This window comes from Pipistrellus kuhlii, unplaced genomic scaffold (genome assembly GCF_014108245.1).
Source record: "Pipistrellus kuhlii isolate mPipKuh1 unplaced genomic scaffold, mPipKuh1.p scaffold_m20_p_15, whole genome shotgun sequence".
NCBI lineage: Eukaryota > Metazoa > Chordata > Mammalia > Chiroptera > Vespertilionidae > Pipistrellus > Pipistrellus kuhlii.
Window position 1 is genome coordinate 27,017,604 of NW_023425460.1, and position 12,763 is coordinate 27,030,366.

Sequence of the window (12,763 nt, forward strand, 5' to 3'; positions counted from 1 at the left end):
ATGTCCGACTGACGGCTTAGGCCCACTCCCCATGGAATGTCGGTCCACCATTTGGTCAATTTGCAATATTAGTCTTTTACTACATAGGATTTTTCTAGAGGCCTTTTGACATACTATTTTCCTCAGAACTTTATTCACTTAAACTATACCTTTAGACCCTATTTCTGGATTATTTTGTAGTAGTGCTTCCTAGCATGTTTTATGTCATGGCACAAACAAAGTTGTATTGAAGGCTGAGATCATTATGGTGGTATGCCTGTAACCTATTCAGTTGGGAAAATGTGCTATAATGTATTGGTCAGATAAGGTGATTTATTATTGTACCAAATATGTATGTGGGTTTGTGTATGCATGTCTGTTTTAGTCAAGGATTTTTTAATTACATTTTTATTTTTTGGTTTTAATTATAGGTACCACTTCAACTCAAGTTAAGGAAAAATGAAAAAAAAGTAGTGGAAGGTTATTGGGGAATCTCACAAATTCTTAGGGTAGTCATACTTGTGGAATAAAGAAAAAATTTTAAATCATGTGACTTTATGGGAAAAGAAGCCCTTCTCCCAAATAATAATAACTTATTCACTATCTTTTAATAATATTTTAGCTCACTGGATGGATATTACTGAAATTTTGGGCTCCTTAAGTATATCTAAAGAAGAGAGTCCTACTTCTGACTCTAGTTGTGGGATTTCAAGTGGGTTAAAAACTGGTATTGAAGAGACTGTTCTACTGAAAGATTAGATTAAAATTTCAATTTACATAGCCAACAGTACAAACACCAAGTGGTCACTCTGATAGAACAGATAGAACATCTCAGTGTAGCTTCCCTTAGCTTCCAGGTCTTCTATGGAGGGTATAGAGAATTGCTAATGACTTTACCTGGGCAAAATGGGGTCCTACTGAATCTCAGAAGTTTAGTTTTTTCCTGTGTATTGCCCTTTTGTGTTTGGGGCTTATGTACGCCCCATTCTGAAAGAACATAAACTAACAATTCATCTGCTTTTGTGTAATGGCATGTTTAAAATCGTGGCTTTAGTTTAATTGCCAAAATGATTAATTTGTTGCATGACCAACTTGGTGAATTTACCAAATTTACTAATAAACCAAAACTATTTTTAAAACTATTTTTGAGGTTAATAGCAAACAATTTGTATTGGGTAGAATGGTTTTAATAGTTTTGAAAATTTCTGACCAGTTTTTGTGTGTGATTACTTTTAACATTGTCTTCATAGTTTTGTTTTTAGAAATGTTTAATTTGTCAAAAGCTGATAATCATAGGGTAGTTAATTGTCTTACAGATATATTTAATATTCAGCAAAATATATTTCATAGTTAGTAACCAAAATATCAGTATTAATCAATAAGATTAGTACCTGGACTCTGAAAAGCATTCAGTGTAAAAAATGAAATTGCTGAAGAATATAAGCAGTCTCTTTAATATGAAATACCAAATCTTAATTATGAATTATAAGAAATACAAAATTAAGCTTTATGTATCTTTTGAAACATTAGTGAAAAAATAAGTAAAAGTTAAAAAAATCTTTCTTGGGAAACATACATGTTATTTTCTCCATAGTTATTGTGATGGAATTTTTTTTTAATAATGAAGAAGTAGTGAAAAATACTGGAAGTGGTATAGTGATATAATATGCTTTTTGACCAAAAAAAATAATCCTAATATGTTACCAGTAATTAAAAAAAAAGGGTCCTTTCTTACATAGTATCTTGTGAATGTTGTTTGTTTTCCATCATTAAAATATGTTTCCCTTAAAAAACAACAGTGGAATATGACTAATAAATAACTTACCTTAGCAATATATAGCATGTGTTCAAAATTGAAGTAGCCTGAATTCCTAAGGCATTTGATTTGGTGATCAAAGCATTAATTTTCAATGAATCAATTTTAATGAAATCTTAGTTTTCTTATATTTGTATCCACTAGGTGGCGACCTATACATAGATTTCAAGAAGGCTTTTCTGAAAGATCATTTTATATTCTATAAGCCTGATATATCAAATAATCAAATACTACTCTGTGATAACTTACATTTCAACACTTTGCTTTTATGTGGAAGATTTTATATAATAAAGATAGAAAATTTGGTTGTACTTAAAAATTTTTAACTATAAAGACATATACTTCATTTTTTAATGTGTTCCTAGTTGCCAAAATTAAAATATGTAAATAAGATAGTTAGTGTAGCATAGTATGTCTTTGTTCTCTATTTAGATAAAATTTTAAAGTTAGCTATTCTTTTAAAATTTATTTTGCATCTGCATTTTTGTCTGATTAGCCAGAACCTTTTGCCAGAAGAAATATGATTTTATTGTGCTAAACTTTTAGAAGGGATGACTAAACTCTTACATTGAAGTCATCATCTGTATATGGAGAATTAAGAAACAAACCGAGTGTATGTGGAATAGTGGAAAATTTTGTTTTTTTTAGAATATTAGTTTCTAATGTTTACTTTCTGGTTTTGTCATTTCTCTGCATGCATTTATATATATGATTAATTTGCCAGTAAAATATTATAAAATGCTGGGGGGCATTTTGAAAGAAGAAAAAATTATTTTATTAAAATTGTATATTGAAAATTTAGGATAATAGTATATCTGGCACATTTGCATTTTAATTAGATGGATACAACTGTTAACCAACCTAGGGTTCAAAGAGTGAATATTGCTGAATGCTATTTCCTTTCTTGTCCTGCAAGTTAAATAATTAAAGAATGATTATTATTCAAAGACCAAGGAAAGGAAAAGAGAAAAGTATATTTTCAGAGTTTCTTCAGCTGAGGTCAGATGAGTACAGGGCCCTCAATTTTCTCTGCTATATATTTTGGTCTTTCTTATTTTGTTGCATTTGTAATTTACAGCTGCCTAACAATTAGCTATGCCTCAGTTCTCATCCTCTTTTCTGTCCATCGGATGATTTCACCTGATGGATGCAGCAGTGCACATCAGGGATTCCCTATTGAGTCATTCTCAATTGTTGCTCTTCAAAGGTGATCTGGTTAGTTGCTGTGCTGGTAACTTTTTTGCATTCCCTGCTGCTTCTCACCATTTCTGATTGGCGAGTCTGTATAACATAATGATTAGGAGCAGTGACTTTGGAGTCAGGCCGGCCTGGGGCTAAATCTTGGCTCTACTATTGTGTGACTTCGGGTTTAAAATCTTAATCTTTCTATACCACATCTGTAAGTTGGGATGATAACAGAATGTACATGGTAAAGCTGTAGTGTATATTAATGAGATAATGAATGTAATGAATTTAAGTACTTACTTGTGTGTTACTGCTTAAAAAACAAAAACAAAAACAAAAAAAACTTCGCCACATTAAGCCAGAAGTAGCAGATAAGACTCCCCTTTTATCGTGTTTGTTTGTTTGTTTGTTTGTTTTTGCTTAATCCCTTTACCTTTTTCACTCAGCCCTGCAACCCCCCAATATGACTCTTAAGTCACTGTGGAGAATTGTTGGCAGGGAGTGTCCATCTTCTCAGCTTTTCTCCGTATCCTCTCCTTTCGCCATCTCTCCAAATTGTCTCTATATTTAAACCTGGGGCCCTTCAGAGAAAAGAGAGAAAATCCTGCTATGCTTATGGTGTCATGAAATTGTTGAAATAAGAATTGCTTTTGCTTTCTTCCCTTTCCTAGTGTTTGTATGCATATCCACCCTTTCTCCTTTTTTGCTGCTCTCTGTTCAGTCAGATATTTATTATTGCCTTTTAAAGCACATTTTTAGAATGGTTACTTTTAATATTACTTTTCATCAGAGTAGGTAGAGGATTAACTCAACCACATGCAGTGCTTAGTTTCATTTTGAGTGCTTGCGTGCTGGATTTTATTTTACTTTAAAAAAAAAAAAATATATATATATATATATATATATATATATATATATTATTTTAGGGAGAAAGGGAGGGAGTGATAGAAACATCAATGATCAGAGAGAATCATTGATCGGCTGCCTCCTGCATTGAGCCTGAAACCAGGGCATGTGCCCTGACTGGGAATCGAACTATTACCTCCTGGTTCATAGGTCAATGCTCAACCACTGGGCAACACTAGCTGGGCTGCATGCTGAATTTTAGATTTTTGCTAGATCTATTAAATTGAGAAAGTCAGAACTAGGAACGTTCTAGTGTCCTTTCCAGGGCCCACATTCTATCTTTTGATAAATTTTGGAATATGGCACTTGCCTGATCCTTCAGTACTTTTAAAAAATACATTCTGTGCCCTCATGCAACTTACATTCTAGTAGGAGAAGTTGGAAAAATAAAGTGTGAAATAGAGAGTATTTCTCCAGTAGTAAGAATGATGCAGTGACAAAGCAACTCCTTTATTTTAGAAAATAAAAAAAGAGAAAATAAAGCAGGGAAGTGTGTGTGTGTGTGTGTGTGTGTGTGTGTGTGTGTGTGTGTAATGTAGCCAGAAAGGGCCTTCTCAAGAAAGGGTAATAGCCCAACCCCAGTGGCTCAGTAATTGAGATCCGACCTATGAACCAGGATGATATAGTTCAATTCCCAGTCAGGGCACATACCTGGATTGTGGGCTTGATTCCCAGTAGGGAGTGAACAGGAGGCAGCCAATTAATGATCCTCTCATTGATGTTTCTGTCTCTTTCTCCCTCTCTCTTCCTCTCTGAAATCAATAAAAATATATATGTTTAAAAAAGAATGAGTAACAGACTGAAGGAGGAGAGGAAGGCAGCCACACATGAGAATTGTGATCCAGGTAGAGGAAACTATGGGCAAAGCATAGGATAGGAACGTGGCTGGTGTGTTTAAGGAACCACAAGGAGACTAGTGTTGCTAACATGGAATAAGCAAAGTGAAGAATAAATAGTTGGAAATGAAGTCAATGAGATAACATGGGGAAAAATTATGTAGAGCCTTATGGACCGTTGTAAGAAAAATTGGGTTTTGAGCAGAAGAGAGAAATGGGATCCAAATTATGTTTTAACTAGAGGCCCAACGCACGAAGATTCGTGCAAGAATAGACCTTCCTTCCTCTGGCTGCCAGCACCCCCTTCGCTCCAGCCAGAGCTGCCTCTGCCTCTCACCTTGTCATGTCAATTTGCATATTCCCTCTTTATTGGTTGTGAGTGCTGCCATCTTTGTCATGGAGTTATGGTCAATTTGCATATTCTGTCTTTATTAGATAGGATGGGGTCATTCTGTCTGCTGTGTTGAGAACAATCTGAAGGCAAGGCATGCTGATGACTTAGTCCCAGGGAAGTACCAGTGGAGGTAGTGCTGGACTGTTTTGGTGGGGGTAAGAGAAAGAGGACAGTCAGTGATGATTTCAAAGTTTTTTGCCTGAACAAGTAAGAGAACTAGCAATAGCTGAGATGGGAGAAAACTGTGAGAGGATCAAGTTTCAGAAAATAGGAAAGTAATTTATTTTAGACATATTTGAGATGCTTATCAGATATCCAGTTGGAGAGATATGAATTTCAGAAGAGATGTCAGGGCTGGTAATATACATCTGGAAGGTGTCATTGTGTTTATGGAATTTAAAGCTCCAAATCTAGATTAGAGAAAGTAGTATAGGTACAAAAGGGATATCCAAGATCAGAGCCCAGTTCTAGCTTAGCTCTTTAACAGCCCAAGTACTTGTAATTGCTATTCTATATTGTCCTCTCTAGTATTATAATTGAAAACCTAAGCCATGGAAACTGCCCTCAAGAAGCTTATGTTCTATATGGAGAAACAAAATATATGACATATAATTGAAACATTTAAATTACAATGCAAAATCATATATGATTACATGTCAGAATGAATGGAAAGGACTATATGTTTAGCCTGTCCTGCCTGTGAAAAGATTACTTGGCATTGAAATGATTGACAAAAGCCTGTTGGAGGAAGTGGGACTTGAACTAAACCTCAAACAATGGGCAACAGATTGGGCAGGGGTGCATTTTGGGGAGGGTGCCAAGACTGCTCTTGGGTTCAATAATTCACTAGGAGGACTCACAGAATTTAGCAAAGCTGTTATACTCACAGTTACTCTTTGTTAACAGCAAAAGGATATAGATTAAAATCCACCACAGAAAGCCTTATAAGGCAGGGTCTAGGAGAGTTACAGGCAGGAGTTTCCAGTTTGTTCCAATGGAGTATCTGGACAGCATTTACATCTCCCAGCAATGATGTGTGTCAACACTTATGGAGTGTTCCCAACCAAGGAAGCTTACCCCAGCCATGGTATCCAGGATTCTTACTGGGGTCAGTCACATAGACATGGCTCACTGCCTGTGTTGCTGACCTCAGTCTCCAGCCCCTCCAGAGCAGATACCCTGGTCCTCACTCACTGTAAATCACAGTGTTAACATAGACTGTTTGGCATTGCTCAAGGCCCCCAAGGAAAAAAGGGCATCTATCAGGCAGGACATTCCAAAGGCTTACCTCCCGGGATCTGGGGGCAAGGGGAAAACCTTTCTTTGGACAAGGTTAATCCTTTCTTGCATGGCAGGGTTGAGGGTAGGCTGCCCTATATGGGGAGATAGCGTGAGCTTAGATACAGTAGGAATGTGTATGTCATATTTAGAGAACATTGTGGTGATTGCAATATGGCCTTGTACTTGAGAATATGAACTTTTGGAGCAAGACCACCAGGATTCATATCCCAGCTGTCATTTGCTAGCTATAGAATATGTGGTAGTTATATAATCTGTCACTTATATATGCACAGCAAGGGCAGTAATACCTACCTACATTATAAGCTTGTTGTGAGGATTAGAGGGTTACCATATAAAGCATTTAGAATATGCCATGACACATAGCAAATGATGTAGAAATAGGAGTTTGTTCATTCATTCTTTAATTGTTCACTCTTTTTTGAACATTAGCATGTAAAGACTCCTCTCCTAAGCCTCATATTTTTATTTCCAGATGCCTAGTGATATATTTAGAGGGCTGTGGCTCTATTAACATGTTCAAAGAGAAATGAAACATTTTTCACTCAAATTATTTCTACTAGTGGCAGTACTATCAACCTAGTTTATCCGTTACGAGATTTAGATAAATGTTAAGATACCAGCTGTTTCAAAGAACGGGCTTAAAGAATAAATTTTGGTGAACTGGGAAATTAATGTTAGCTTTCTTTTTATGTACCTACAGGTCTGTGTATGATGACCAACCAAATGCACACAAGAAGTTTATGGAAAAGTTAGATACTTGTATCCGTAATCATGACAAGGAAATTGAAAAGATGTGTAATTTTCACCATCAGGGTTTTGTAGATGCGATTACAGAACTCCTTAAAGTAAGGACTGATGCAGAAAAACTGAAGGTAAGAAATATGTTAAAATTCAGCTTATCTTTGCTGTCATTAAATTACTCAAGTGTTGCCCTGCCAGCATGACGCAGTGGATGAGCATCGGCCTGTGAACCAGGTGGTCAACGTTTGATTCCTGGTCAGGGCACATGCCCTGGTTGCCAGCTCGATCCCCAGTGAGTGTGCAGGAGGCAGCCAGTCAGTAATTCTCTCTCATCATTGATGTTTCTGTCTCCCTCTCCCTTCCTCTCTGAAATCAATAAAAATATATTTTAAAAAATTACTCAATTATTAGCTTACCGTGCATGGTACAAACCTTTATTAAATGTAATACTTTCAGGAAGTGCATCAGTGTATATAATTGGGAATGCTCTTCATGCTTTGTTAACACAGTTGTCATGCTAATGACAGGAGTAATCCCTTGTTTAGTAAAGCAAGTAATGCTTTGACTTAACAGGATTTCTTTCCATGCAGGGAATAAACTAAAAAACTTCATACAATGAAAGGTCCCATTGACAGTTTTAAAATTTTTAATATGACAATTAGTACAAATATAAAAACCTTTTAAAACTACTATATGTAATTATATTCTCAAAGTTATTTAATGATATTGAAACTATTTTTTAGTTTAATAGCAATGTGTAATTTTCTTAAAGAAAGTCTATATTTTTGGCCACACAGGAAAAACATTATTTATTAAATGAGACCTGAATTTGTTCAGTTAGAATACAAATATATACAGTGTTTCCCCGAAAATATAACATCCTCCGAAAATAAGACCTACTTACAGGTTTCCTTCTGAGTGAAATATAAGGCATCCCCTCCCGAAAATAAGGCCCCCCTAGGCTCTGTCTCAGAATGAAAATTAATTTACTGTACCGTATACAGGTAATAAATTTCCTTTATTTTCATTTAACAATAAATGTGTACCATATTCTTCTTCATGGAAAAATAAGACATCCCCTGAAAATAAGACCTAGCGCATCTTTGGGAGCAAAACTTAATATAAGACACTGTCTTATTTTCAGGGAAACAGGGTAGTTATAAGAATTGTCCTACTTATCTTTCTTTATATTTGGAGAACTTAGCAGACAGAATGACCCTGGTTTACCAAAGGTTATGATTAGAAAACCATTATATAAAGGATGTTCAGACAACAAATGACCAAATACAGCATCAATGAGGTCACTGAGCATCTTTGTTAAAAAATTAATGAGATTTTTAATAAACCAGAATGTGCTTCCTTACTATGATGACCTAATGAGTCACTTAATATGTGGGAAAATTTGAGGTTGAGCTTTGCCTGCACCTGCAGCATTAAAATGTTGCTGTGGATTGAGATTTCTGTGTTTGATGTTAATCAACCACCCAGTGTTTGCATTCAGCAAAGTATGAATGTTTAATTACCGTAAAATGCAATCACTATTTCCTACAGACAATGAGTGGCACATAGACCTCATTGAAGTTATCAAAAAGGGACCAGTGGTCAATTGGGTCAGTGATTTGAATTGTTTGACAGACTTAGAGAAGCAAGTAAAGTTCAAAAATCTTGAGTAAATTTGAGAAGTTTGCCACAGAATCTGTTAAAAAGAACTGTCATAAGTAATTGAAGTTAAAAGCCCTTTTCAATCAAAAGTTCAAGTTCAAGCTGTAGAGTTAATTTGAATTTGCATTTCTTTGTTCTAAGTTTCTCATGAAGTATGATCTGATTACAAGGGTGAGCAGTTACATCAGGGCAGTTTTATGTATATTTGTCTAACTAAGGTGAAATTATTTTTAAGGTACAAGTTACTGATACCAACCGACGATTTCAAGATGCTGGAAAGGAGGTGAGAAAATGATACATTTGTTGTGTACCAATATGTGGATATGATTTAACTGTTTATTTAAACATATGATCATTTCTTTTCCTAAGGTGGTAGTCCAAACAGAAGATATTATTCGATGTAGAATTCAACAGAGGAATATTACAACTGTAATAGAAAAATTGCAGTTGTGCCTTCCAGGTGAGTTAAATTGTCCATAATGTAAAATTGTAATTTAATGATAACATATAGTCATTATTCATTATGGAAATTACAGGTATTTCGTGGTTGTTCCCCCCAAAAGCCTATGGTTATCTTTCTTATCCACTTTGTTCCCTGAGTTTTCCTATAATGTAAGTCCATGTTTGGTGATCTGTTACATCAGTTTCCTAGAACCTTTCCATTTTTTTTCTGCCCCACTTGCCTCTCCTCAATTTTGTGTTTCTTCAGAATACTTTCCCATGGGGAGAGTGTTTTTAAATTACATTTTCTTGTCTTGTCCTAATTTGCCTATAATTTTATTGCCTATAGTTTTCTATTTGATACTTAAGCAGCTTGGTTTTGGTTGCTCACAATCTCATTTTGCTGATAAGATAAGAAAATATCCCAAAAGGCTAGGTCTTTTCCCTTCTTCATTCTTGCCTTTCCATCTATATTTTGGAAAGATTGACTTTTTAGGTTTCTGAGGTTCTGAACTCTCAGTAAGGGCTCAGATATTACCGAGACATCAATAATTTTTAAAGAAACTAACCAGTACTTTTTTTTTTTTTTAACCTGGATATATCCTGTTTAAACAAAAGGAAGCAGGTGTATATCATCTTTTTCTTAGTAAGTTAAATCCAACACAGTGTCCCATTTTTAAATTTATTTTTCAGGAAGGAACTGGAACCTTCATATCCTGGGAATAGAATGAGATGCTTTGAATATAATAATTGTACAGGGTGGGGCAAAACATAGGTTTATAGTAGTGAGTATGCAAAACACCGAATTTATTCTTATCTATTAATTACTAGAAGCCTGGTGCACAAATTCATGCACCAGTGTGGTCCTTAGACTGGCTTGCGGGATCGGGGCCCAAACCAGCTCTCCAACATCCCCCAAGGGGATTGCGAGAAGGTGCAGGCCAGGTTGAAGGACCCCACCATTGCAAAGGGACTTGGGAGGTTGACCAGCCGGGGAGGGACCACGGGAGGGCTCCAGGGTGTGTCCGACCCATCTTGTTCAGTCCCGATATGCCAGACCTCAGCATCAAGCTAATCTACCAGTCGGAGCATCTGCCCCCTAATGGTCAGTGCATGTCATAGCAACTGGTTGACTGGTCGACTGTCTGCCCCCTGGTGATCAGTACATATCATAGTAAGCGGTTGAGTGTCCTTAGCATATCATTAGCATATTATACTTTGTTGAACGGCTGACTGGTGACTGGACATTTAGCATATTAGGCTTTTATTATATAGGATTGTATGATTTTCCATATAAACAACTGTAAACCGACTCTTGCTCCACCCTATATAATATAAAGTTAGCTTAGAATGCAAATTGCATGTTAAAACTGTCAACAGATCTTATTAGCTAAACAATTATTGTTTTCTGACTTGTGAGAATAGCTTTTTTAAAAATAGAGTCACTGAAATTCTAATTAGTTTAATCTCTGATGAACCAGGGCTATGTGCACTTTAACTTTGAGTAAATATAATGTCTGCTCATTATGTGAGGTTTCAGGGTTAAGAAATCTATTTCCTTTAATAGTAATGTTTACCTCTTTGTCACCATCAGATACTCTGAAATTGCCATGAAGACAGATTCTAAGTTTGAATGCTTTGTCTCTGAATTGTAATAAGCCTAAAAAATTTATACTTAATTCAGTTTATTCACCTATTGGGCTATTTGAAATAGAGAAATAAAGGGAAGTGGAGTTAAAATTTTGCTTTCAGTGCTTTTCCTAAGTTGTATAATCTGAGTTGTATAAACATTGCATTCCTAATAGCCATGTCTAGAACTACTTCCTTTCCTCCATCTATCCTTCTATCTAATTATCTACTAACAAATACATTTTTGTGTCAGGAATTATGGTAGATATTGGAAATATAAAGTTGAAAGTGACATAGTCTCAGCTCTAAAGGACCCTGTAATTTATCTGACTAAAGACAAGCCATCAATTACTGTACAGTTGCTTACCTCCTCCTTAGATTAGAAGTATGAAAGGATGTAAGAAGTCACAGGTTAAACAATGCATTTTTCTGGTGCACTAGTTTTACTTGATTATATTTGAGGAAAGTATTATTTTTATATGAAAATAATATAGAAAATAAATATAATATAAATAGACAATTGAACAGAAATTATATTAAAATAATATAAATTAGAAGGTAGATATGAAATTTACATAAATAGTTGAGATAAAACAGATTTCAAAGCAAGTTTATACTAGTAGCAGCAGTTTTAGGCTCTTTCCCAGGTATATGTTTTGCTTAGAAATATAAAAAAACATTGCATTATGTATAGGGGGTATGATGATAATATACACGGAGTCTGTAGAATTAGGACAGGTTCGCTATAGCCACCCTTGCAGTTTTTATGGGTTGCAGAGAGGTATACAATATCTCTTATAAATTTGAAAATCTCTGAGGGTAGCCGTAAAATTATAGAAAAATCTGGAAAAAAAATGTTTATCTCTTTGGTCTAGGAAATTTGGAGGTGGCTTGATGAGCCAATAATAATATAGTCACTCATTTTATACTTTGAAATTCTATTAAGGATGAATGGTATATCATCTTGCTGAAGCTTATAACAGCTTTATTGAATAACTGCATTTCTGTACCTTTGATAGAAATGAAAAAACAAAGGAAGATGCTTTATGTTTATGTATGTCTTTATCATAATTCATTGTGTGCTATAAGCTTTTGAGGTGTCTCTTCCTTTGTGGATTTGTTGTAAAATTTTGTTTAATGTGCTATAACACAGTTGTGCTATCTTGTTTGATATATTGAATGAAAATCAATCTCACTGTCATTCAACTTTTTCTCTCAAATAACTAAAATCCAAACTTTCTGTTCCCCTGCAGGGAAGAGATATTATATTAGTAAGTTTCTGAATAGTAGGTTGATGTCTCAATTATAGGGGTCAGCATATGCAAATGTTCCAAGTTTAATAAAATGTAGAATACATGTAATGTTTAACATATATAGAAATTAAATTTTCTTTTTTACTCTAAGTATAAACTCTTATTTGAAAATGTAAGCCTAAATCAAACTATGGGAAAAATTAATGAACTTATAATATGCTGATGCCTTCCTTTATTATTTTCATCTCTCAAAAATTATTTTTAATTTGAAAGCTAAAATGAGTTATATTTTTAACTGCAGTGCTGGAAATGTACACTAAGCTAAAAGAACAGATGAGTGCAAAAAGGTGAGTTGGTTTCTTTCCTAATTGCTTTTAATAAGAATTCCTTTTCTTAAATTACTTGAAGGCATGTTTAAACTTACTGAAAATTATAGTGAATCATGTGAAGTTTGCTTTTATGTTTTGTTCATCCAATTTGCTCATCAGAATCATTCAATAAAGCAATTCTTAGTCATTTATTTGGGGATCATTACCCTATGTAAATGATATAGAAGATTGATCATATTGATGAGGGATAAATAGACAATTGAACAGGAATGAAAAAATATTGATTAATT

At 34.7% G+C, this 12,763-nt stretch overlaps 1 protein-coding gene across 3 annotated transcripts in view; it reads left to right on the forward strand.

Moving 5' to 3' along the window:
- The window catches only part of EXOC6 (exocyst complex component 6), a 109,457-nt gene that overhangs the window by 24,851 nt on the left and 71,843 nt on the right, over nucleotides 1-12,763 (forward strand). For all 3 annotated transcript variants that reach the window (XM_036438564.2, XM_045581907.1, XM_036438565.2), the window contains exons 2-5: nucleotides 7,119-7,290; nucleotides 9,057-9,104; nucleotides 9,191-9,281; nucleotides 12,446-12,491. In XM_036438564.2, the coding sequence (XP_036294457.1) occupies nucleotides 7,119-7,290; nucleotides 9,057-9,104; nucleotides 9,191-9,281; nucleotides 12,446-12,491 (357 nt within the window). The remainder of the gene's footprint in view (nucleotides 1-7,118; nucleotides 7,291-9,056; nucleotides 9,105-9,190; nucleotides 9,282-12,445; nucleotides 12,492-12,763) is intronic.